General features: G+C 40.7%; 1 protein-coding gene across 1 annotated transcript in view; it reads left to right on the top strand.

The window, feature by feature from the left end:
- Nucleotides 1-27,779, top strand: part of STK32A (serine/threonine kinase 32A) — a 128,999-nt gene extending 101,220 nt beyond the window's left edge. Inside the window, exons 7-13 of the mRNA XM_054978216.1 lie at nucleotides 357-446; nucleotides 2,559-2,656; nucleotides 5,251-5,367; nucleotides 12,068-12,193; nucleotides 13,089-13,217; nucleotides 19,791-19,855; nucleotides 21,830-27,779. Coding sequence (XP_054834191.1) covers nucleotides 357-446; nucleotides 2,559-2,656; nucleotides 5,251-5,367; nucleotides 12,068-12,193; nucleotides 13,089-13,217; nucleotides 19,791-19,855; nucleotides 21,830-21,923 — 719 coding nt within the window. The 3' untranslated portion in view covers nucleotides 21,924-27,779. The remainder of the gene's footprint in view (nucleotides 1-356; nucleotides 447-2,558; nucleotides 2,657-5,250; nucleotides 5,368-12,067; nucleotides 12,194-13,088; nucleotides 13,218-19,790; nucleotides 19,856-21,829) is intronic.
- Nucleotides 27,780-27,920: the final 141 nt, after the last annotated feature.

Raw genomic sequence — 27,920 nt, 5'->3', positions numbered from 1 at the left:
TCATACTGGCTCTCGTTTCCCCCATAGCAGTTCAGCAAGACACTAAGAGATCATTGTTTATGTATAGTGCTTTATTTGGGCCACAGTAGTTAATAGGAAAAGATAAGGAAGTGATGATGACAGCTTTAAATAGTGTAGCGAAAATGACTGATACTGCTTATCAAATCCTTTGCTTCTCTGTTCCCACATAATTATTTATAATGTCAAAAGGACACAGGTGATCATAGTGTCTAACAGAGTGGAGCATTACATACAAAGCGAAATGTTTGTTTTTTAAAAAACTGTTTTGGGACCCGTGGATTGGGAGAAAAGTGAAATAAAAATATTTTAAATAAAAATTTTACTTCTCTCTTTAGGCCATGTGCACATCACAGATTTCAATATTGCCACAGTGCTAAACAAGGATATGCAGGTCACCACCATTGCTGGCACAAAGCCATATATGGGTGAGTAGTTAGAAGTTAGACTACAACTTATAACCTATGTCTTTGGCTCTTAAACAGCGTATACAGAGTGTTGATGCATCTTCCTTAAACCACTGTCATCACGCTACACCTCCTCAATTTTATTAAAACCCCAGTTGGAACAAGATCAGTAAATATGTTTAGAAGAAGAAAAGTGTTAACTGATAGCATTTTCCTATCAATTGTGTTCGGGGTACCCACCAGTTAATGACTACTCATTCATTTGCAGTGCAATCTTAAGCAGAGCTACACCATTCCAAATCCACTGAGGGGTGTAACTCGGTTTAGGATTGTCCTGTAAAAGAATGCACCCATATTGAGCATAAGCATCAAGTTTGTATAAACAGGTCATTGTTGATTGTTCACATGGGAGCTGGCCTTTTGCTTGAGATCACTTTATGAGATCACTTGATGGTCTTCTACTTTAATCATTCTCTTTAGACAAGGGTACCATTTCTGTGGTCCAAGATGATAAAGGTGCAATTTCTCCTCCTCTCCAAACATTTGCTGCTATTACTAAATAATTTTTAGGCTATCACAAATTATGATAATAATAGCTGCATGATAGCATAAACACTTGTTCAGCATGTGCAAGCATTGAGTTGGTGACAGAGTTTAATACAGGGGACAATTTTCATGCTTGGTTTTTATATCAAAGAATCTGTGACCATCCTGCATCAAACAGTTAGTCAACATGTGACCTGGAAATTGTGTAAGAGTAAAAGCTTGTAAGGAACAGGAGAAGAAGAGAAAGGTGATGAGTCAGTTCCCTAGTGTTCAGCGAATTTGTGCATTGACCTTTTGAACTTCTATATATGCCTATAAAACATGGTAAAAAAGTCTCTTGGCTCCCATTTTCTTGATAGTATTAGTTACCATGGTGACAAAAAGTAGAACAATATGATATTACCTTCATCTTCTTTTTTAGTTAAGAGAGAATGCATTCTTAGTCTAGTTTTTGAACAGGTCTCCTCTAAATCAGGAATTCTAACCAAGTTAACACAGCAGCGTGTCTCTGATTAAAGAGTTGGTATTGCTGTAATCTGTTGAAAGAATGTGGGTCTTGAACTAGGGTCATGAATAACTTTTTCTATGTGGAAAGGGGGAATAAAGGAGACCAGTTTCAAAGCATGGAAGTTAGGGAGAAGCAGCAAAGAAATATTGTGAAATGCTTCATAAATGTCAAATAATAATTGAAGTAATAACTAAAAAGGTAAGCATAGAAACATAGAACTGAAAGTGACCGCCAAGGGTCATCTAGTCCAGTGACCTCCACAGTGCAAGAAATTCAGTTATCTCCCCCTCTCACCTCCCTGAGCGACCCTTGCTCTGTACCCAGAGAAAGGCAAAAACCCTCCAGGATCCCTGGCCAATATGACCTGGAGGAACGTTCCTTGCTGATCTCAAAGTGGCAATCAGCATTATGTTTTTATCCTGCCTTTCTTCTATGGACCTCATGAGAACATATGTGTTTTTTCTCTTCTCCATTTGACTAGGATTGTTACTGGGGAGAGGGGGGGGAGTAGAAATTCTTTTCCTGATTTTTTTTTTTAGATACAGCAGTTGGTTCCTTTTATTCTCTTTCTCTCTTTCAAAAGATGAATTCTCTTTGATTTTTCATTGATTTATGTTTGAGGGGTTTTTTTTAACTATGTGATAGTGTAGATTTCCTCACCTGTGGATTTCTTCCTGATGTTGTGCCACTGTAATATGATACAAGGGGTTAAAAAGCAGTCTCATGCAGCAAGGAGATGTTCAGACAAATCCTGGGCTGTGTTTAATTATTTATTTAATGTCTCACCTTGTTCTTAATTTTTCAGTTACACTTGTAGTATATAAATAAATAAATACATTACTTCTTAGAGATCTAAATTGAATCTTCCTCTTCATGAAAAAGGGAATTCATTTAAAACTGACTCAGATCCCTAAATCAAGGAATAGAAATGATTGCTGGATTTCACGGCGAAATTCGGCAAAGAAGAACTGTTGAAGTATATGCTTACACTATAGAATAAGTATTTATTTACACCAGAGAAAATAAAGCCTATAGTCTTAGTATACAATTGCAGTTTAAAATAAAACATTTTTTTTCAGCACCAGAGATGTTCAGTTCCACAAAACCTATTGGCTACTCCTATGCTGTTGACTGGTGGTCACTGGGTGTTACAGCCTATGAACTTCTTAGAGGCCGGGTACTGTACCATTCATTTACATACCTTATCTGCCCTTTTTACAGTGTCCAGAAATCATCTTCATTTTACAATGTATTCATTAAAATTCCAGACATACTTCAGTCTAGCAAGTAAATTGTCTATCTGATATATGTGAATCTCTAACATCGAAGTTGTCATAAAATTTCTGGAGTTTAAAAATTGCAAGGGGAAAAAAATCTCTTTTTATATAGTTGTAGAATGACCCTGTGGTTTGAGGAAGAAATGGACCACTGTGTGAGAATTAGTAATTGGACACATTTCATGCTCTGACATGTCTCACTTGTAGATAGTAACTCATTTGCAAAGTTTGCTGTATGTTGTTGGGAAGAGTTTAAAGGTTTGGTAGGCAACGGTGGAGAGTTTCTTGTCATGCAAGCTCCCAGAAAGGATGGGTCCTAGGTAGCCACATGTGCAAGTGTGGAAGAAGCATGTGTGCCACTGAATCTGTCACCAAGCACAGATTGCAAGCTGGTTGTAAGATATTTGTCTAATCAACTGGATGAGCAACAACAGCAAAATCTTTCAAAATGCTTCTCATGGTGTGCAAGCTTTCCCCCGATTTCAACATGGCTGCCTAAGAGTACAGCCTGCTCTGTCTTCTCCCTTTTTTTAATAGTTAGAGGATATTTGTGTGAGAGCACTGTATATAAAAAAATGTATCTATAATCAATGAAATTTGAAGTACAGCAACACCTGGCATTAAAAATCTGTAGTCGCAGGAAAAAGAGGTCAGATTAAGCATATGCCAAACGGAATAAGATCTGGGGTAAAACACTAGTCCCCTGTCCCCCAGCAGCAGCATTTGGGGCTATAGCAAGAAGGGAGAGGCAAGGAAGTCCCATCTGCTGCTAGATTCCTTCCATTGGCAGAGATGTATCACAGCATTGAATCTTATCCAGCCTCTAAATCTGCTCACCCTCAATAGTTTTGACTGCTTACTTCTTACAGTCTTTTCTGTCACACATAAGCATTATTAATAGCCTTTTGATAAAGTTGTTAGCTGAAGTGAAAACAGTTAATGGTAAATGGCTTTCCAGTTTCATTCAGGTACAGGCTACTTAAAATTATTACTGAATTTCAAGGCTTTGGTGTAATATAAAACTCAAACGTCAACAACTAGCCTCTGTGCCAGGATTATAAGGTATTCAATAGTCTTCTCTGTAAAAAATAAACAAACTGTAGAGTTAACAAAAAGGTCGTTTATAATTCTTAAATGTTAATATCTCTAAAACATTTCCTCCTCTTCTATGCCTTCTAACATTCCTGAAGATCTAGATATGTGGTTGCCAACTTCTTTAGCAAATGGGCCCATAAGTCAAGACTAGAGATGAGCATGAACCAGGAAAATACCGAACCGTGTGGTTCGTGGTTTGTTGGGTTTCATGAACCACAAACTTTCAAAAACTTGCCCCAGTTCACAAACTGGTTCATTTGGTTCGTGAAAATGTCACTTCCGGGTCAGCAGACAGTCTGCAGAAAGCCCATCCCCCTCCCCGTTGCCAAGGACACTGATTGATCGGTGCCAGGCTGCCTGCAGTGATGAAATGAAATACGAACCAAACGAACTGGGCTGAAATTAGTCACGGTTCATTAGAAATGAGTTCCCACGGAACCGCTGGTTCACAAACAACAAACTGGCCCGATTCATGACAAGCTTTGGTTCGTATTTCGGTTCATGCTCGCCTCTAGTCAAGACCGAAGTGTGAGAAAGTGCATCTCTCTTGTACACTATCGTACATATGAAGCCCCTCATCTTTACAGTGTATGCCTGCAGTCTACTAAATGAGCATTAAACAACCACAGGGGAGGAAGGCCCAAGTGCCTATTGGAACTTTTGTCACTTCTTCCTCAAATTCCCATAATGAGGTCCACTTGTGGTGCTTAGATTGCCACCCATGGCTTTAATAATTTTCCTTGCTCTTCCAGAGACTGTTGACTCAACCATAATAGAGAAAGTGATGCTGCTGTAATGCTGCATTTAGTTCGTATAGTTCTTCATGCTGAAGAACCCACTATCCAGCCAGAGTGTAACATTTTGATACTCAAAAGCATGTCTGTTCAGGAGTCAGTCACCTTCTCAAAGGAGATAAACATGGGAGCATATCTCCGCACTAATTAGTACTCTTAACAGATGTAGTTCCAATTCCAGAAATAAATGAGAAATGTATTTAAATATTTCAAGGAATACAGGAAGGGTTTTTTTTTAAAGAACTTGAGCAGTAAATTGATTTCTTATGAACATAGGCTGTTAGTGAAATGCTAGTTGGACAACAGTGCAAACCCTTGATCTCTGCCATTCCATTCAATTTTTTTAAAAAATGTAGCTTTGTTGTTGCTGACCTCTCCTGCATGGATCTATTTGCTTTAGTTGAATTAGACTCCCCAGTGACAGTAATTTGATTGAAAATGGAGGGGCCTGGGTGTGGGAGAGTGAGAGCTCTGAGTAAAATAGCACAGTGAGTGTCTGTTTGGAGATCTCTTTCTAAAATAGCTCTAAAATTAAGAGATTGGATTTGGGTTGCTGGACAAGGGTTACATTTCAATTTTTTTTTCTTTGCTTCCCCCCTTTCCAGAGGCCATATCATATCCGCTCCAGCACTGCTGCAACAGAAATTGCCCATGTATTCAAGACAGCCACAGTAATGTATCCTGCTGCTTGGTCAAAGGATATGGTGTCATTAATCCAGAAGGTGAGTTTACTTTAGGGAGAGGTTAACCCCAAGCAAGAGTATATTTGCCTTAGTATTCTGTACTTGAATAGAAGCCCGGTAATGGAAGAATGGAACATGTTCACAGGACTGCTGTTAAAACACTGGTTTTGCATCTCCTTTTCATCCGTTCCCTGGTAATGTCTACTAGTACAGGGTGCATGATCCTGTAATACGGACTTTCTTCATTGCTGCAGAACTTTATTGGCTCCCACAGCTAGCAGCACAGTTACTTCATATTAGGAGTTTTGCATTGCTAGCTATTATTAGGGAGAGGGGAGGGAAGAGACTGGGCAGCTCTTTTCACTGGCTGCTCCTGGGTCTCCTGTAACATCTAGTTTCATCTTGAAATTTACATGTCCCTTGGGAACCTCAGGAGGTTTTCCATTGTAGGAGGTTGCAGGCATCACATTGACCCAGTGGCAAAGTGGCAGTTAAAACTCTATAGACATGTTCACTTGACAGCATTAATTTATAACAGCTGTTCACACATTTGTACATGGCGATAACACTCTGATAGTTTGCCAACTTTGGTATTTTCACCAGCATAAGAATTCTCAGATAATATGCCGACAGGCATTCCTTATTAGAGAGAGGAAAGATTGGAATTAGAAGCAATATTTGGTCTGTCCACTTCTTAATTGTGTAGAGGACCAGATGTTGATAAAAATCTCTTTACAGAACTACTTTTTTAGCCTGTTTTGGAAATAGGAATATATTGGCAATGATTGAAAACATGATTTAATGAAAGCTGAGGTAAATTTGTAGTGAAAAGTGCACCAAGAGAGTGGCTGTAAGCAGGAAGCCTTAGTACATACGTAAAAGCATACACATACAGGGGCTGCCTTGTTTTTTGAAAGAGCTGGACAGTGGGCACAACCCATAAAAAATTATTTGCAAATAATAGTGCAGTCCTCTCAAATTACAACACCTGGGTAAGGATAGGATAGCCGTTGAATACTTAGAACATTGTAACTCCAAGGGTATTTATTTGTTGTTTAAAATATTGAAATTACTATTCATAATAAAACATTAAGGCTACTTGAAGCAGCTCACAGAATTTAAAGCAAAATGCAAAACTAAAATTACAAGCAGTAAACAACAAACCCAGAAGAGAAAAAAAAGCTAAAAACAAATAGAAGTAAAAGCATCAAGGGTACGAATTGTAAAACAACCAACCCCCACTTTACTCCCAAAAGGTGCAACTTAAGTGCAATCCTAAGGAGAGTTACTCCAGTCTAAGCCCTTTGATTTCAGTGGGATTAGACTGGAGTAACTATTTTTAGGATTGCACTGTAAATGCTTGTGGAAATAAAGACGTTTTAATCTGGAGTCTAAAGGGTAGCAAGTTAAATGCCAGGGGAACCAGTGATATTCCAGTGTCAGGGAGCTACCACAGAGAAGGCCCAGTCCCCAGTTGCCAACTACCTCACCTGTCAAGGTAATACTAAGAACATACTTTCAAGTTCTGCCAAGCAGTGATAGATAAGCACAAGCCCCAAAGAGATGTTGGATGGCAACAGTCTTAACTCGGGGGAAATAATTTTTCGTTTTCTTCTGAATATACAGTACTACTTGAATATACAGTACTGCTTAAACCTGAACCGGCCAGGACAAATATAATATTTAGGTAGATTTCCTTTATTTTTCTATGCCTGTTTAATCATCTATCTGAGTCCAAACTGGGCCATAGAGAGTGGATCAGTAGATCAACAAAATGGAGCTAGGGACAGATAAGGTAATTAAAACTCAGTCAGTCAATCAGAACATTTATTGGCCGCCTTCCTTTCTGTCTATGGCACACAAAGTGGCTTACAATGTAAACAGAACAGTATACATACAAATACATAACAAGACCACAATTTAAATACAGTATAACATAATCAGATAAGATTCTGAATAAAATCATCTTCCATCAACTACCCGGCAAACCTTTTGGCCCTCCCCATATTCTAGCAAACAAGGGACAAGTCCTCACACACACACACTCAGTGGCGAGCCCGCCGTTGGTGGTCCTGCCCCAACAGGAGTCCATGTTTTAGCATAGAATCCCCAGGAGAGATGATGCAAGTCAGTTCAGGTGATGATGATGTAAACCTATGCAAGAAACTGCTGACTCAGGGTCTTGCTCCCACAAAGAAGTACAAACATCAAGCAAACCGAGAAGGTTTTAGGCAGTAACAGCAGACAGCTAGATGTTCTGGCTCTCCAAACTAATGAAACAAGGCCTGCAGTTTAAAGGAACGAATGTCTACTGAGCTCTTAGTTACCATTTTGGAGGTTGCTAAACAACGAGAACAATATATTGTCGAAGGCTTTCATGGCCGGAGAACGATGGTTGTGGATTTTCTGGGCTGTATAGCCGTGGTCTTGGCATTGTAGTTCCTGATGTTTCGCCAGCAGCTGTGGCTGGCATCTTCAGAGAACAATATTGCTGAGCCCTTCTAGCTTTGGTTTTTGTAATGCAAAGTTGTAGGGGGAATGGTTAGACTGGGAGATCAAAAGGGACCCATTCCCCTCCCTGTCATGTGTCCAAATGGAGGAGAACTGGTCAGAGGCAGGCTGAGTGGCAACCACAGGTCACTTATTACCTACATCATTCAGACCCATCCAACAGCTTCTGTGCAACTGGGCTAAGCTTGGCCCAGCTCCAGCAACCATGAAACTGCACAACTCAGCCAGACTTTTCTTGGGGAGAGACTGCCAGGGGGAGGGAAGATGAAAAGGCTGAAGACAAGGGCAGATAAAAGTAAGTTGGCTTGTGGGTAGGAAGGAAAGAAGGAAGCAGGAAAGAGGGAGAGGCTGTGAGGGCTGCCAGGGAAGGGAAAGAGAAAATAGCGCAGGAGGTGGAGACGGCGGGAGGAAATGAGATGCCCCCTGCAAGTCCTTGAAATTCTCCAGCTTTTTAAAAAATTGTGTGCACAGGCCCTTTTGTTCCTTCTTGAATTAATAATACAGCGTCACCATTATTCAAATATTTGCTTTTGCCCCTCTGCATCTGTTTTAGCACCAATTTGTGTTTTAGACAAGACCAACTGAGATGTCCGTCTTTGTCATGGCTCTTGTGTGTCTAGTGAATTTCTTAACTAAGGGTTCACCGTACCACATCAGGCAGTTTCTGCATATGCAGTATTAAAAAGAAGAAGAAGAAGCGCCTTTGGGCATGTCCACTGGTGGTGCTGCAATGCATGGCAGTTATTTCAGGATAAAAGAGTGGACATCAAACGTTCACTGCAGTCAGTGTTTTCATTACAGATGGATTAGAGGAAAAACCAGTTTCAGCTTCACATGTGAAAACTGACCAGATTGACTCTGGGATGTAGGAGTATTTGGGAGGTTTAAACAGATATTAACGTACCAATCCCAAAAAATGATGTTTTAGAATAAGGCATCCACATGTGCCTCAAGTGTGCATTTGGGTGTGCATCTGCATCATGACGCTCAGCTGAGCCTCACTGAACTGACTGGATTGAATCTTTTGATGCAGGTGGGTTCAACTATCTCCGTCTGCGACTGCTATTGCTGTGTGCAGTTCTACCTGGATCAGAGTCAGGGTATATTAGAGCAAAAAATAATTGTGTTTGACATTAGCAGCTCACTTATATAACATTCAGGTATTGGCTGTATATCTTTGGCACCTGCGATTGATGCCCCACAAATACTCCTCGTAACCCTTGACACTAAAATGATGTTCCAAGCCATTATGTTAAATATATTGCATTTAAGGAGCTGTTTTTGTCTTGTGTACTTGGCACCAAATGGTGAACTAAATAACAGAATCCAATTATAATCATTGTCATATTTTGTACAAAGAAAAAGCAATGTCATATTTGATAAAGTCAAATGCCTCTGCCATTTAGGTATTATATATGCACGTTGTGAAAAACAATGTTTTTTCATTACACATACGAAAAAAAAATCTTGTCATCTGTTTAAAAATAATGTATGCAGCATCCTGTACAAAAGTTCAGCTGCACTCTTTCCAGCATTAAAAATATTGTACTACAAAACTTCAACACACACACACACACACAGAGAAGCTTGTGTGCGCATGTGCCTACATACCCAATATAAAGTCCTTTTACTGGGATAGTGATTGCCAGTTATATGTTCAGGCACTACTATGCTTTTTAGCTTTTAGCAGGATAGCTCCATGTTCCTTATGCTTTTACTCTTCTAGGTTTTTATTTCTCTGAATGATTTGTATCTTTAGAAAAATAATTGTTTTGTATTCATGCATTACACTAATAATTACATTTCAATAGGATTTTCTTTGCATTAAGTGGATATTTACAGAATCATTAAAGAGTTACTTCTGCAAAAAAAATTGTAAATAATCTGCCACAGCAGGAGACTTTGGATGATTTGTTCAGATTCAGAAAGTACTAATAGGATGATTTGGCTTAACATAATAAGGAGCTCAGTAAATTACTACTAAAAGAGAGCGCTTTTCCAATTTTCAACCGAATAAGAATTAAATAGAAAAGTAAGGAAAGAAATATGGTTCTCCCATTCAAATATAATGTGATGTATAGGAATGAGAAAAGAGACTTACAAAATAATCTTGTGCAGAGTTACTTCAGTCTAAGCTCATTGACTTCAATGTACTTCGATTGGAGTAAATCTGTATAGTATTGCACTGTGAAAGCTTTGTGGCAGCAGCAATGATTTGAGGGCCAGAATAAATTAAATTGCTTGACTTGTGGAACAAAACAAGGTGCATTTACATTGGTTTGTAAGAACAAGGCTTAAGGAAGAGAACAAGAATATTTTTCATTGTCAAAAACTAGGGGTGCCAGATTCCCCCTGGCAACTAGTAGGAGCTGGAGGAGGACTTAGGGGGCTCGCTGACAATATCCTCACATCACTGGTGACTCACTGATGTCACTCACATGTGCCTGAAGTGATGTCAGCACGTCGCAAGGAGTTTAAAGGGCCCTTTCGTGCTCCACCTGGGTTGCTGGAGGGTGGGTGGTCCCCTGTGACCCAGATGGAGTTTAAAGGGCCATTTTTGCTGGCCCTTCCACACTCCATATGGGTTGTGGGGGGGTCCCTCATGACCAAGATGGAGTTTAAAGGGCCCACCGCAAACCCCGCCAAGCATTTGGCCTGTGCCAGCAGGGTTTGAACTCTCCAGAGCTTATTTCACCATCAGGTGAAATAAGTGGCAGGGGGGTGGTAGTCTGTTGGTGTGTTCCAAATCTTTACGGAAGACACCGAAGTGGGTCAAACAAGGGATTCCCGACCCTTTTTTCTGCTTTGGGTTTTCCAAAGTGGAAAACCCTTTTTTTTTGCACCCCCTTAGTGATTAAAGAAGAAAAATGGGTTTATTTCTTACATGGAATAATCCCAGACACATCCTCCATTAGGGAGAGACACGTGTAAAGACCAGTAGCATTGGAGGGCCTTATATATCCCTCAGTACTGATTGTTTACAGAGTAATTGCTATATGTTTACAGAATAAAAGATCAGGGGTTAGGATGAAGCCCTGTTAAAATGACACATTTTCCTAGAGAAAATGACGTGATAAGCTTGAGTGTCAAATGATTTATACAAACACTTGAGAAGCTGGAGTTGTAAGTCTGACTTTTCTTGGGAAAGGAATGAAATCAAGGTTAAATCTTACTTGTCTGATTAGAATAACCCAAGACAACAAAATGTTTACACATTGCTTAGTGACCTGTCTCCACCAGAGGAGACATATGTAACAAACAGGATATCTCAAAAGACGGAATGTGACACTTAGAGCAAGGCTTTATTACTTGTTTACAGATTTCTGTGTGCTGGTAGCTTGAACATATGCTCAGAATAAGATTTTATGAAATGGGGCCTAAAAATTCCCTAACAACCAGTACTGCAGTTACTCTACAAAAGTAACATCAGAAGGGCCCCTAATTGTTGGAAAGTGTCCAGTGAACAGTGGTGTTTTGTCCTTGGACAATATAGATTTTTATGGTTGATGTAGTGAGTGTCAGATGTTCACAATTTAGTGTACACATTCATACGACCTGAGCTTGATGTCATCTAGCTTGATGTCACTCTTTAATTAGTGATTTGTTGTGTAATACTCTTCTAGGATGTTTTACTGAAAAGTTGAACAACTGCTTTTTATTTACATTTCTGGATTTACATTTATTTACATTCTCTTTTTAAAGTAGGATATAAAATATTTTGTATGTTACATTTACAATTCTCTTAGAAATACAGTAGTATCAGAAGATCTATAACTAGTAATCAATGGTAAAAGTAGTAACTTAAATCCTTATCATCTTCACAGCCATGGACCACAATCCAGCTAGAATTAGACATGATTAATAGTGCAATCTATGCAGAGTCACTCCACTCCAAGTTCATTTATTTCAATGGGTGTGGACTGGAGTATTTCTGCACAGGATTGCATTGTCAATACCATTCATACCAATGGAGCAAGCTAGTCATGACTGGTACATGTTCCATTCCTTTTTATACATTTGTAACCCACCTTTCCACATAGTTCAAGTTCAATGGGGATTAGTTAAAAATCATTTTAAACTTGGCTGGGGTCTATATCATCCAGTGTTCTGAACAGTTCCTTCTTATTGTAAATATCTTTTGTGTCTGTCCAGTTTTTGACACACACACACACACACACCCGAAGCCAATCTTTATATGTTTATAACACTGCTTAATTTTCATTTTTAGTTAATGGAGGTAAATCCAGATGAACGGCTTTCTCAACTGACTGATATCCAGGATTTTTCTTATTTGGCTGATATCAACTGGGATGCCGTTTTACAAAAGAGAATAATGCCTGGATTCATTCCTACTGTAAGATATTACATTGCTGCTGTTTTTAATTTCAGAAGCCATAGATGATGATGATGGTAATAAACATCTGTAGTACCTTTTAGTATAGAAAGACTTGAACGCTATTTAGGATATGTTGATGGGAATTCCTTACCCTATTAGAAAGAAAGCTTATGGGGTATATAAACTCCTGAAGGGGACTTATAAATCAAAAGATGGGGAATTTCAGTCTATAAAAGATTCAGTGACTGTTCTTTCTCTAGCAGCTATGTTAGCTAAAAGTTCAGTCTTGTTAGGGAAGCGTTCATTACAGGGTTATTAGTATGAACAACACTTAAGCCAGATTTGGCTGTGTTTAGAATGGTGTCAGTTCCTGCCAGGTAGATCCCTCAGCCCCTCTCCAGTGAACGCACATTGATTCCAGTAGAAAAGCTTTTTATTAGGATCTTTACAGTTCAGGTCTGAACTCCATCATGGAGCTTGGTAGAAGTGACAAGGCAGAACAAAAAGTCTATGTTATACTTGATTTTCCTGCGCTCCTGCAACTGTTAAGGTTTTGGCGCGCAGGTTTACACACATCCTGTGAGAACCCTTTATAGTTATGGCTAAATAGTGAGTATACAATAATGGGTTCCCAGCGTCTGGGCAAAGTAGTGAAAGCTGGTATCTGGAGACTCCAAGGTCATTTCTAGCAAAGAGATGCATAGTTCTGTGAAATAACATGAGAGGCCCATCCTGGGTCTGTAAAAGTAACGATTATAATATGGAAAGAGCATGGCTAAGGAGAGAACACATCAGGTTAGCATTAAAGCATTGTAGCTTCAATATACTGTAGCATCAGTGACATAACAACCAACCAATCATGGCATGGCTATACACAGACATGACAAATGGCTTCTCTTCTATCCTTTCACAGAAAGGCAAGTTGAACTGTGACCCAACCTTTGAACTTGAAGAAATGATCCTGGAGTCCAAGCCACTTCATAAGAAAAAAAAACGCTTAGCCAAGAAGGAAAAGGAAAGCAGTAAGGATGATTCCATGGAGGTAAGATATAGTCAGACAGCTTCCAAGAGTTTTCTAGGATTGCAGTCAGAAAAACTCCTTTTTGCACATACCAGCGGATTTCTTGTTCATTAAAGATTGCAACACCTTAACATCTTGCAGCAGTGTTTGTGGTCATCCTGTGATGTTAATCCTCAAAGGTAGAGGCTATGATTCTCAAACTGCACTTACTTAGGTGTAGTCACATTGACATTCAATGCCGTTCTCCAAAATCACAGGCAAATAAGCAAGACAAGTGGGGACATGGAAGGTATCAGTGTGTGTGTGGGGTGGGGGGTGGGAGTAGTTCCATCCTTCCTTCCTGCTCACCCACTGGGCCAGTCACTCGCCAGCAATTTGCAGCACGGCCATCACTCCTGCTGTCCCGTCCCCCACCTGTCCACCTGGCTTACACAGTGGGGTTGGTGGTAAATTCTAATCCTCTCTTGCCTGCCCACCTGCATAGAAGAGGTGGGATTAGCAACCTTGACAGCATAGGGGGTGAGCAGTGGCAGTTCCCCCTCATCCCTGCCTAAAGAAGAGAGGCAGCAGTGGTGGAGCTGGAAGGGGGCAGAAATGTCTCCTGCTGCCCTGCCTGCCCAGCTTCCTGGCTAGAGGAGAGGCAGTAGCAGCTGTGCTGGCACCAGGAGAGAACTCTCCAGTGGCTCTGTTCAATTGACTCCAACCCCCTGTTCACAGTAGGTTTACTGTGCTTGTACATACAATATTCCTCTCTGTTGTGGAGGGATTTAAATGCATCTCCTTTGGGGTTTTTTCACATTTTAATATTCTGTATTCTGCCACAAGATGGGAATTTTACTATTCTTCTTTTTCCCCAGGTAAGTGTGGTACAATTCTCTTTACCTTGCATTGAGACAAAATTAAGATATTCCAAAGTCAAGCAATTTTCCAAAAAGGATTTACTAGTAGAACTTGTTCTCTGTTTCTGCCATATTTCCTGAGATTGCTGCCTTTAACTCTGTAGGCTGTACTGTCTCTAGAAACCAATTGCTGGAAGCCTAGTGACCCACATATCTACCTCAAATTATTAGGGACAAGTGAATTCTAGGACCATTCACTGCCCTCAGTACAGCTAAACTTCAGAGATCGGTAGGTATCTGGTGCTGGAGGAGAAAGTGGGGCATTATATCTCTAGCCCACTGTTACCAGTGCTCCTTGATTTTTTCATCACTTTACTTGCCAGTAAAAAACAGGGTTGCACTTACCTGGAACTGTTGTTCATTGAGTAAACTTCTGTGCAGGCACACATGGGGAATTGCGGATGCATAGGCTAGCCATGGACGTTCTAAAGCTCTTAAAGGTGCAACATGCTTGCCTAGTCTTTTCGTGCATTACCCCCAGGCGCATCTATAAAGGTAGGATGAGCATCTCCCTTTCTCGGTTCTCTAAGCCACCGTGTAGAAGGAAGGTAATTAAAAAAGGGAACACGGCAGGGAGGGAGGGACGCGTGTGCCTGCACAGAAGAACACTCAGTGAACAGAAGTTACAGATAAGTGCAACCCCGTTTTCATCGTGTCTTCTGTGGAGTCGCACATGGAAGATTAACGAGCTAACTCATCTAAGAGGTGGGTGTGAAGCTCTTTAATGGAAGAGACTCTTCAGGACAGCTTGATTCACAGCTTCGTCCCTTTTGGAGTCTACATCAATGACAATGTTTGATGAATGTGGACAGCGTAGACCAGGTGGCCACCTTACACTAGAGGGATCCCCAAACTGAAGGCTGACAAAGTGGATTGAGCTCTTTTCAAGTGTGCTCTGATATGCAATGGGCATGGTTGTTTAGATTGAATGTAACACTGTTTAATGAGCCAAACTATCGAATTTCAAATGGTCTGTGTGGTGACTTTCAGACCCTTTGTGAGTCCTTTAAACAATATAAAGGGATTGGAATCCTTCAGAAAAGAGCTGTCCTGTCCAAGTAAAAACACAAAGCACGCTTAAGGTCAAGTGTGTGCAAAAGTCTCTCTGTGTCAGTTGTCAGAGCAGGGAAAAATGTCCTGGTTTAAATGGAAAGCAGACACAACCTTTGGCAGAACAGGAAGACTCAGAGGGAGGACCACCTCATCTGCAAACATCTTAATGAACGGAGGCTCATATCAGGGCTTTCAATTCACTCAGTCTCCTAGCCGAGGTTATAGCCACCAGAAAGGCTGTTTTAGCTGTCGGAACCTTAAGGGAACAGGTAACTAGAGGCTCAAAAGATTTATGCATGATTGAAGTGAGCACCAAGGAGACTCCATTGGGGGATCGGCCTGGATCCTGGAGGATATAGGTTTGCTAGACTTCTGAAGTTTGCCCTTGAGGCTAGGCAAAGAGAGATTTCCCATTTATGTTGTCATGGTAAAATGGCTGCTAGGTGGACTTTAATGGAAGAATTAGCCAAACCTTGGTCCTTTAACTGAACCAAATAGTGCAAAACAGTAGATAAAGAGGCCGAGACCGGGTTCAAGTTGTTGCCTGCGGTCCAAAGCAAAAAATCTTTTTCATTTGGCCAGCTATGATTTGCTGGTGGATGGTTTCCTGGCTTCTAACAGGACTCTCTGGACTGGTGAGGAGAAATTCAGTCCAGGGAGGACATGAAATGGACTGTCAACAACCTCATCCTGCAGCAGGTGCAGTGTTAGGGGAAATTGGTAGATTCTGGCCTGCGCCATTTGGAATAGAGTGGCAAAGCAGGCTTGCCTCGGCCAGAAAGGAGCTATTATGATTGCTGAGGAACCTTCCCTTATCATTTTGCTGAGTGTCCACATCATAAGAGGGAGAGGGGGAAATGCATATCAGAGGGTGTCTAACCATGGGATCTGAAAGTATCTCCAAGAGAGGCCTTCCCCTTTCCTGCCATGAGACAGGGAAGCTGTGCCTCCTGTCTGTTTAAGTAATGCATGGCAGTCATATTGTCCATGCATATCTGAATGTTCTTGCTTTCCACTAGGCAGAGCTTTCAGAGCGTACCTTATTGCTCTAAGCTCAAGGAAGTTGATGTGCATAGAAGATGCTTGAGGGGACCAAGCTCCCTTTACTAGGGTGGTCCCATAACACTCCCCCCCCCTTCTAACAGTGAGGCATCTGTGTATATCAAAATGTGAACTGGGGAGGAGCTGAAAGGGGTCCCTACTAATAGGTTTTGTGTGGTGTTCTACCAGTTCAGGAACCTGTGGATGAGCCTTGGAACTGGAAACCACTTGTATGGGTTCCATCGATGCGGGTGGAACATGCTGACAAACCAGTTCTGTAGAAAAAGAAGCCTCAACCTGGCAAATGGAACTATCAGAGTCAGAGAGGCCATAAAAAACCTAAGTTTTTGAATTTGGTTTGCATTTGGTACCTGTATGAAAGGACCTTGTTTAGAGCGACAAGAAATTTCTCTATCTTTTCCATGGTAGGGAAGGCAAGGGCTAGTGAGGAGTCTAAGACTGCCTCTACAAATACCACTTTCTGGTAGGGGACCAGGGATGATGTTTCCACATTGACCCTCAGGCCCATCTGGTAGGGACTAGAGACATGTCCTGGAACAGGGATTCTCTGGACTGGCCCACTAGAAGCCAATCATCAAGATAGGGAAAAATGGTATACCCTTTTTCTCTGAGGCGGCTCACCACTATTGCCATGACTTTTGTAAAGATATGAGGGGCAGAGGAGAGACCGAAAGGAAGAATCTTGTATTGCTATTTTTGGAGCCATATTGGAAATGAAGGAACTTTCTGTAGTGAACATTTATTGGAACATGAAAATATGCATCTTTTAAATCAAGAGTAACAAACCAAACCTGACTTTGTAATGGGTAAAATGCCCCTTAATGACATCATTCAAAATCTTTTGGGAACTATAAACTTGCTCAGGGAATGAGGGTCTAAAATGGGGCAGGAGCCCCCTGATTTTTTGTCCACAATAAAATTGTGTGTGTTTGTAGGGAGGGGGAAACCCGTTGGTATAACTGGATGGAACCGGTTCAATGGCCTGTTTCTGTAGAAATGACTGCATTTCCTCTAAAAGTAAGGCAGGAGGAGATGGAGAGTTAAACCAAAGGGAAATGTTGTGTGGAGTTGCCTTGAACTCTAGGAATACATCCAAGCCTCCTGAGTAATCGACTCCCAAGCCTGTAGAGGAAGTGAGTGGTTGACAGAAATGGCACCAGATGGTTTGGCATCAAAAGCCCTGTTTATTAGATCCAAACTGATTCCTTGGAGATCAGGAATTGTCTTTTGACTTAGCTTGGAAATATCTCCTCCAACTCGGGAGGAAGATGGCGGTCTGATGAGGGGCTCTGTATACAGCTCCTGGATCTCAACTCCCAGAGGGTGTCTTATCTACAACGCCAGTAGGAGAGAGGAGATCAATCTCTCTCTTGTCCCTTTGAGAGAAGGCACATATGAAAGGTCACCTGTTACGAGGCAGTAATTGTCTCTGAATTGGCCAGATTCCATCAAGACTGAAAGTTCCGAGATTGGTTTCTCCCTAATAAGAACACCTCCCTTGCTATTTTCCTTTTTTTGTATACCCTCCTCCTACCTTGGAAATACAGCCTTTTTTTCTATTTTCATCTTTGATCTTTTTGGGTTGCTTGTCTGTGGTGGAAGAAAAAGGTCTGTCCCTTCAAAGGGAAGATCTTCCACCGTCATCCTATCATGAGGGACGAATGTTGTTCTGAGCCACACATGTCTACGCAGTACAATTCCAGAGGCCATCGCCCTGGAAGAACAGTCCCTGACACGTCTGGCTGTATCAACTTGTTGTTTGGAGAGCCTTAAAACTTCTCCTTGCAGAGTTTTTGCAGGCCTTTGTTTATCATCTGGATTAGCCTTAGGTATGGACTGATCTTTCCCATATGAAAAGCTGATAGCCGTAATTACCAATTCTAAAGGTTAGGACTGTGGAAGCATAAACCTACCTGCCCAGTATGTCTAGTTTCCTGCTCTCCTTATCAATTGGAGCTGAGTGGCCCATGCTTTTTTGGAGGCCTTTGCCCTGGAGGGTCTCGGTGGCAATAAAATTAGTGGGAGCCTGATCCTGTTTAGTCCTTTACATATTGTCCTGCTTAGACATCAGTGAAGTCGAGGCTGGCCTGGATCATACATCTTTCATCACATCTAACATGCCTTGATTGGAAATGGCACCAGTGTGGCTCCTTCTGAGTGAAGGACCTTGAAGACCGGATCCAAAGAAGTCAGAGCAGAGCAGATCGCCTCAATGTCCAGGGATCTCGCCATCTGGACTAACTGTTCAGTATACAAGTGGAGATCCTTGCTCAGGGATACAGCAGAATCCTCCATCAGAAACTCTGTTACAGAAGGCTCTTTACTGAAGGCTCTGATGCAAGATCCATTAGAGTAATCATCAGAGTGAGTAGTGAGAGTCAGCATCGGTTCTGGGACAGCGTTGTCTTCTGGCCAGAATGGCTTTAAAATGCATATGGGTGTATGTTTGGCTTTACTACTTCTTGGTTCTGAATGGGCGGAAACATATGGATCCTCGTCATGGAAGTAGTTGAGGAGGCAGATATATGCCCAGCGAGTCTTCAAACCCATAAGCATAGTAATGGTACGGAACTATATGGGGAATACTGAGCCTGATGCTATCTGTGGTGTGGAACCGGTTCTAAACAGTTCTCATTCTCGGACTCGAAGAAGTCTTCTGTCTTTTCACAGGCCGTACTGGTGACGGCGGCAATGGAGAAATGGCTGTAGACATTCTATGACTTCTGGAATCTCATCCTCTGAAAGGGATAGAACTGAACGCCATCTGGGGATTGATAATGGATTTCTCAGAAGTCTGAGTGGACTCGATGCAACCGACATGGTCAGAACTGAAGAGAATTTTTTCCTCTTTTGTGACTTTGAAGTCGATTTATCAGCATACTTCGTTTTGAGCTTAGCATTTTTCAAAGGCAGGTCTGACTGACATTGAGGTGGAGCTATTGAATGAGAGATTGGAACTGACTGGTTCTTCTTAGCAGTAATTGGCACCAAACATGCTGGAGTGGCATTATTCTTGGTAGTGCCCTTCAGGGCTGACTTCCAAAGAACTGCTTTCAATCACCATGCTCTTTCATGGCATGACTTGGGCATAAACTGTTTACAGACCGCATACTGCAAGGTGTCATGACCCTTACCGAGACATAACAGGCACTTGTGCCCATCCAATGGAGCCATCTTGCTACCACAAAGTATACACCCCTTAAAGAGAGCGTTCGAAGCCATGGATCCAAAGGCCCAAACTCTCATTGAAAGGTAGGAACTGAGGAGCGAAGCGAAGACATGTCCTGCAGCAGCAGCTAAAGAAGAACTGAGCAAGGGAGCCGCTCACTCGCCTTCTATAGCTGTGTCGGGGCGGGTGGGTGGGTGGGTGGGGAAGCATGCAAAAAGGCTAGGTAAGTGCCTCACGCCTTTAGGAGCTTTAGAATGTCTGCGGGTGGCCTGTGCATGCACAGATCCCATGTGGGACTGCACAGAACACACAATGAACCTTTATTATGGTAGTTTGAATGCCGTCCTGAGTTATATCTTATACTGAAGATATCTAATCACCTGATATTTTCTCTTTGTTCTATAATGAAAGGCTTACCAGCTTCAGAAAAACCTGGAGATACTCCAAAGGGACTTCATCATTTTCAACAGAGAAAAGTAAGTATTGACCTGAAACAGTAGACTTTGACTTGGGAAGTGTGTTATACCATGTCAACAATACTTTCTAGTTATAATAAAATTCCATTAGTGGTCCTCAAATAAATGAGTTTGGTATTGTCTGTAGGAAAATACTGAAGAATGGGCAATGCTGATAGGTTTGCAGGCCTACTGCTCAAATGTATGCATTTTAAAGCCAAAACCAGAAGACTTCACCAAGGTAGTCAGTCCTGCTGAATTCATATTGTGAAGACTTTTTGCATAAGATAGAGCATAAAAAAGTGGCTTTGTAAGTCCTTGAGGGAAGAAATGATGTAAATAAAGCATGATTTACCAGTTCCAGCAGTAACAGGTAGATGTTATATAACCAGAAGTAATATGTTCTTTAGGCTTTTTTTTACAAAGGTACCCTGCTCATTTCCCTCACACCTTGAGAGTCATCCACCATACAGTTAGTCCTGCCTAGTGATGTCTTAGGTCTACTTTTGGATAATTCAGCAGTATTATATTGACAGGAATTTCCCTATTTGCTACCCCCAATGACAGTGTAGTTGTGCTGCATATGGAGTTTTTCAGAAAACACTAGGTAATGTGGGCTACATCTCTACTTACCATTTGGTGGGCCTGAGAAACTGAGTAAAAGTGCACATATGGAGTAATTTACAAGCAGGAAATAATAGTGATTTTCCCAAGAGTTCATTTCACATATGCTGCTGTATTAAGAAATGAGAACAGTTTTAGAGATATAGTATGTACAGGAAATTAATAGTACAAGTTGGGAACTGCAGGGATTTGTGGGGGGCATCTCATTTCCCCTTCCCCCACTACTTCCTCTTTCCATTACCTGGCAGCCCCCATAGTCTTCCCCTTTACTGCTTCCTTGTCTCCTCATCTACTAACCAACCTACCTTTATCTGTCCATCTTCAGCTTTCCGTTCTCCCCCCCCCCCCGCCCCCCAGCAACCTCTCCCTGGGAAAACTTTGGGCCATTTTGGCAGTCCTGCTGGGCTGGACTCAGTTGCATGGTGCCATATGTCAGGCTGAGCCCAGTTGTATGGCTCTAGCCAATGGGCTGGGCCCAGTTACACAGTGGGGGACCTGGAAAGACTCGTTTCCCCTTGTATCTCACTCCCCACACTATTTCTTCTTTTCTTCCTCCTGGCAACCTTCGTATCTTCAGCTTTCCCTGCTTCCTTCTCCCTTTCCCATCCACCCCTTTCCCATCCACCAACCAACCTACATTTTCATCTTCGACTATATTTGTTTATTGACTTAATTTATACCCTACCGTTCTCTACAATGGGTACCCAAAATAGATTACATCATTCTCCATTTTATCTTCACAACCCTGTGAGGTAGATTAGGCTGAGAATATGTGACTGGCCCAAGGTTACTCAGTAAGCTTCCATGACAGAATAGGGATTCAAAATTGGTCCTCCCACTCTGAAACTCTAACTACTGTACAACACTGCCTTTTGTGAGGTAGCTGTCAGGCCTGGGTAAGCCGTGGCAGTCCCATGGTATTAAATGATCTGGTGGTTGCCGCCAGGCCTGTCCCTAATGAGTTCTCCCTCAATAGTCAAAACAGCCCTGGAAGGGGACCTGCCCCCTCTCCCTACTGTTTGCTGACAGAAACCAGAGCTGGAAGTCTGGCAGTACTCTTGTGCTTGCTTAGCTACAGCCACTGAGAGCTTTAATTTTATTAATGCTACAGCTGTTCCTTTTTATCATTTTGGGGAGTTTTGCCCCCACCTGTATTTTTTTTTTTTAGATTTCAGATTTTTCTGCAAATCTGGGGCTTTCCTTAGTTTTGCAGATTGGTCTTGTCTGTCCATGACTCCTATCTCTGGATTTAAGTATCCACACATGGGCCATTTTGAGAATTAGATATATTTATAATGCAGATGGCATAGGTTACTGGAGCTCATTGTTACATAATTGGGGACTTCAGTTTCTCTTCCTTTTCCTTCTTAGGATGAGGAAACAACATAATGAAATGCAAGAGAACCTGACACTGGCACAAACCAAAGATGACCAGGAAGAAGATGACCAAAATAATAATCTGTGAAATCAATTGAGCTTCAGATCTGATTATACTGTTGAAGATCCAGGTTACTCTGGTGATACTGTTGAAAATCCGTTTGCACCGTAGGTACTTCATGGAGCTCAACACATAAAATCAGGAACTGTTATGTCAAGGTAGATACCTTGCTCTGGAGCCAAACCTGAAGCTGAGTGTCTCCTTCTGCCGTAAGGAGTTAAGCTCTAGTATCTTGCCTTCATAAATAAGGCACAGATTCTCATTTTATGCCTTTTCTATTTTTTTTAAATGTGAGCATAGACAGCAAATAATGTTTTCTTACGCAAAGGAAGCAAAATGGTGGAAGGTCAATTTCACATTTCCTTTATGTAGCATTTTTTTTGGCAGGATTTTGGGGTATTGATACCAGATTCAGTCAACTGCTTGTAGGAAAACATAAGGGTTTGCTTGTTGAGTGGCTGCATATTTTAACAAATGTTTCAGAAAGAAGAGCTAGAACCACAAATGCACGAATGCAGTCCAGTGGATTCCAGAGGCAATATCAAATGTTGATAGTAACAGCTGCTCTTTCCTACAGGTTATATTCAGTGCACCACCTAAAAATATATAAAGAGAAATGCTCTTTTGATATAGGCTCTTTCAGATATTGGCAATATATGTGTTAACTAGCAATCAAAGATTAACCCAGTGCAACTTCATGCAGAGGATGTGAATATGGCCTTGTAGCTGCTATGTGTGTCAGAAAGCAAATCAGTGATCAAGGTATAACAAATTCCAGAGGGTAGCTGAGCCTTATTATTCTGCTGTAGCAAAGAACATTAGAGGCTTAGGGCACGTTGAACTCAAATAGATTTATTGTGACTTAAGTTATATAATAAGTAACTTTTATGGTCTACCACAAAGACTTGTTTGTAGATAGAACACACCAGCAAGTTCAGTAGACTACTTCAGCCATTATATCGGGCAGGAGGGATGATTTTAAATATTTTTAATAAAGGCAACTACTAGGGAAAAACAGAGGCTGTCTGCTAAAGCTCCATGTCTTATGCTTGGTTACCATTAGGTTAATTGTATATTTTTCACATTGTTAAGTGCAATATGAAGCTTTGTAGCGTTAGGTTGCTATTTGAGCTGATATAAATTCAGGTCTACTAGGAGCTGCCAAAAGTCTGAGGTGTGAGCGTATCAGGCATTAGGTAAGCCTCCCACTATTAAGACTACTACTTTAAGAGAAATAAATATAGTATGTAGCCAGAAAACACTGATAATTCATTAGGAGTGAGTAAAAATACTGAAGTGGAAACAAAGCCAGAATCTCAAAATGGATTCTTTTCAAGACGTTTGGAATTCTAATTAAAATGGAGTAAAGAATTGTTCATGTCTAGGACCGACCTATGTAAAATGGTAACAAATGGCCTTTCAAATGGCCTTTCAAATGGTAACAAAGTATGTCCTTTATAGCGTAATGAACTTTCTCAGAAACTAGCAGGCATCATTTTAAAGTTTCACAGACTTCAATAGGAGAGTTAAGCACCTCCCATTTAAATTAATAGGAGTGTTTAACTCTGCTTTGATAGAAATTAAAAGATGTTGGGCACCATTTAGAAGTAGGAGATGGTCATTTGAATAACCTAGCAAGCAATCCAGACTTCTCTATAGGCTCACTGCAAACTTTTTACTGCCATTTTATTAATCTCAGGCTTCTCTTGTATTTGCTCCAGGAGTATGTAATTCATCTATATGCACTAATAAGTAGCTGGAGTGGAGAAACAGGTTGATAAACACCCAACACCCCCTAAAAACAAACTAGGCTACTTGAAATTAAAGTAGAATAGCTGTCTTGGGTGCTAAAGTAAAATGATATTCTCTAAATCTCATTGGTTACATCACACACCAGTCTTATATACACAGAACATAATTGTCAGTTCTGAAAAAAAACATTCTGTCACTGTTTTAAAAACTCCTAAGTTCTGGTTCAGGCTCCCATCTGCTTTACCCTTGAGAGCAACAATGAGGCCAAAGGATAGTTGTCCTCTTGAGAGAATTATTCCAAAAACAGACAAGATTTGTATAGTTTCCCCCACATTAGCTAAAGTTGTTTGGGGAATGTAATTACAACTTTAACAGTGCCGTCAACAGCTGATGGAATCATTAAATTCAGAGATGCTGCTGCTTTGTAGAGATCCTTTTATCTGAATCTCTGCTGTAGCCTTTTGAACAGAGATGTCATTAGAATTCATCATAGGACAGTATCATCCTGTCCAAAAGATGGTCTTCTTTCAGTCCTGGCTCAGTAAGTATAATAGATAACAACTGTCTGAACTGATTCTCAAGTACTACTGTACTTTGTCTATCCCAAACTGCAGGGAAACCTAGTTGACAGTACCAGCTTTAGCTGTTCTCTCTTGATGCAGAGCAAGATAGAACAAGCTGAATGTATTGTTTCTTATCTGGCAGTTGCCCAGTCATCTGTGGAAACTGAAGAGATAGCAGTGGTTTACAAATATTATAATGAAGTAAATGAATTGTTCCTTGCTGCTCTGTAGTATCAAGAAAAATACCTACATCCTTCAAGACAGTTTTTACCCCACTTATCAGATACTACCTTGTAAGATTTAGCTCTGTGTAAAGCTAGCAGTTTCAATCCAGTTTCATTAGTGTGATGTGTGAACAGGATAGATTTTTTTCCAGCAGATATTGCAACTTACGATGTACATTCCTGCTCTGGGAACCCAGTTAATTGGAAACGAGAAAAAGGGTTTTACAAAATGGACACGGGACAGGAAAAGATTTGTCAGTGTTTGCTTTTTTCAAAAGGCTGCATGAGAGCTACCCTGTTTTGAGTAGTAGCATCAACTGTTTCACCTCTACTGGTTGGAAGTTCCTGTGACATCACCAGCAATTTCTAGTAGGTGCCCATGAGATGCAATTAAACCCCACGAAGCACTTGCTATTATCACAGGCCTGTCACTTGTAGCCTAAAATTGGTAGTTTACGGCAACATCACACTATAGCCTGAATTTTGGAAAATGAGTTTTCTATCAGTTGGTGCCAGGGGGAGGGGTACCCAGATGTTCCACAACAGGAACAGTGCATTTAATGTACAATTAAGTTGAGTATAAAAGCCTCATGTCTAATTTGGATCCCAAAGTGATTTGCATCATGTTGAAGTAAGGCTCCATGGCCCAATTTTCATATTCAGAGTGATAGAAACAGACAAGTCTGTGGATTTAAAAGGTCATAAACTATTAGCTGTTTTGATACTGCTACTCTGAGATGTTAGAAATTATAAGGATTACAGGATTTATTACTTTTGTGTAATAATCTCCCCCCCCCATATTCTGACCAGTGAAGGGGCATTCAACACACATCGGAGTATAGTTTGAGGAATAAGAGCACCTGTGCAGTGGTGACAAAGCTGTTCATGGAAACCAGCTGTCTGCCCAGCAGAAGCTAAAATTGTCTGAGTCTCCAAATGCAGCAAAAATGAGATCAAAGAGCTTGGCTGCTACATTCTTCTTTCTTGAACCAAAATGGAGGACAAAGAATAGAACATAAAAGCATGAACACTAATGAACAACTTAAGTGGTTAATAATTTTATTCAGTTTAGTTAAAATACATAAAATACGTTTTTTACTCTTCTATTTCCTAAATAGTCTATTAAACTTTCTATGAGACTTGCTGCGTGCACACATTGTCTTTTTTCATTTTTTAAAAAAAAATACAAATTCGATGTCTTAGTTTCTTAAATGAGTAATATGGTTTCAGTTGGTGCCATCCAAGCTACATCGTCATGCCTGTTTGCTTGGTAAAGTCAGCTTGTCTGCCCTATTTGTCACTGTCATGGACAGAGGGGAAATTTCTGCAAGGTTAAAGAGTTTAGAAGGGCTTTTATATGACCAGCAATCACTCTTCTGAAAGGGAAAATCAGGTATGGGTAGCATAGTGGGCCCAGAACCTCCTGGTGGTAGCTGTGCCTAGTTGGTTTAAGGAAGATGCATTAGCCACTCTGGCAGCCTGTATTGCTGATTGTCCCCTGCTGCATTCCTGCCAGCATCAGCCCGTGAACTCTGCATCCAGTATGGGCCACAGTCACTGCCCAGGGAAGCTGTTAATTTTAGGTGCTGCACAGCATCAGACTATGGAGAAGTAACAACAGTAGCAGTAGTTGCTGTAATAACCAAAAGGAACACATTTTTTAAAACCGCCTATACATAAAATAGAGAAGGAAAGAAAGATGTTGTAAAGTGTTTTGGGTTCCCATTGGGGAGAAAAGCAGGATATCAGTATCTAAATAAATAAATATATGACACATCCATTTGTTTCAATGAGGAAAGTGCAAGAGAACTTCCCACTGGAATGTTTGCAGTGCACCAAAGAGATATTTTGTTATAGAGGAGGCTGAACTGAGAAGGCTTTCACAGTACTGTACTGCCTAGCCTCTGTTTCCTAATAATATTGCTAGAAATTAAGATTAGATTTTTATATATGTAAAATTAATCCACTTTAATTTTGCACAACAGGAAAGTACCTCAGACAGAAGTAAAATGTTCTCACAACCCTCTCCCTATTCTCAAACACTCAAAGTGATTTGGATAGTAAAAAAGTCAGAGCTGTGATTCAGCTCACTGATGCTTAAGGTTCCATACAGCTTACAGATAAAACAGCATTTTAGGGACAACAGAAACCTGCTGCCGCCATTTTTCATCCCTAATAAAAGCAAGAGAAACTGATTCTTGGCAAGTGGAGATTGACTGAGACATGCACAAGTCTGCCAGCCATTAACACTAGTAACTAGGTAATGCCAAAAGCAATCCAATACATAGTAGATTAACAAAGTTTTAATGAGTACACTATGCACAACTGTATGCAAAATAACATGCAGGAACATCAGACAATCTGCAATGGCTGTTTCACACACACACAGCTTTACTCCTCACTGCTACAGTTGCTACATTCGTGATAAATTACACATAAATTGGTCTTATTACTGATACTATAATCTCTGAGACTGCTAAAGAGAAATTCAAATAGTTTTTTTCTGAGTTGTACTTTATGTAAATGTAACCTGAAATGTAACTGTAGTGTAGACACAGCTGCAAAGTTATTACCCCAGTAGAAAATTAGTATCTTTAGTGCTTGTCACTAAATGGGCTCATTCTGAGGACAGCTACATCAGCCTCTTAATGCAGCCAAAATCTGTAGTTTATTGTAGGTTCTGCCTCCAGCCCCTGCCCTTTGGCCTCCCTCTCTTTTGGTTCCAAGAACTGGTTGCCCTTTTAGCCTCATTAAATATTCTTCTATAAACCTTTAAACCAGTCTTTGCCCCAGTTTTGTATATGAGCTACATCATAGCTATTCATCAATGATTTTCATTTCCAAATTAATCATGGAAGTAGTAACATTTAATTTTGCCTTTTACTGAGGCAAAACCTGAATCTGGTTTCCCATATAACCTTAGTTTTATGAAAAACAAGTGGTGTGGAAATTTCCTCACCCTGCCCCACTTCATTGGCTGTTACTTGTGAGGACAGAGAAACTTGAAAATCAGTATACAGCATATTCTGCACTGCTAAATATTACAGGGAAGAGAAGTCTTAGGGTTGCAGCTGATAGTATGTCACCTAGGCCTTGCCACTAGCATTATATATAGTTCTAGCTAGAATGATGCAAAAAATGACCAGCAATCTCAAAGCCCCAGATATCCTTCAAAGAATCAGACTTAAGATGCGTGAATTTGGACTATCATGATCATTACCTGTATTTCATCAAAACAATTGATTTACCTTCTCTAAGAGCTTGTCTCTCCTATATACCAAGTGCTGGTATAAAGATACTGTATGTGAAGAACAGGAATAAAGAAGCAATCTATTTAAAAATTATTTGTGTTTGTAAGTTATGCCACTACCTTTATGATAAAAAATTAAATCTTGTGATTTTCAGTGGACCATCCAACAGGTACAGCAGAGACGTGTCAATATTTTCATCATATGAACTGGTAACGTTGATTATTTTAGCTGACA

Source organism: Eublepharis macularius, chromosome 4 (genome assembly GCF_028583425.1).
Source record: "Eublepharis macularius isolate TG4126 chromosome 4, MPM_Emac_v1.0, whole genome shotgun sequence".
NCBI lineage: Eukaryota > Metazoa > Chordata > Lepidosauria > Squamata > Eublepharidae > Eublepharis > Eublepharis macularius.
This window is presented reverse-complemented; position numbering and strand designations above follow the sequence as displayed.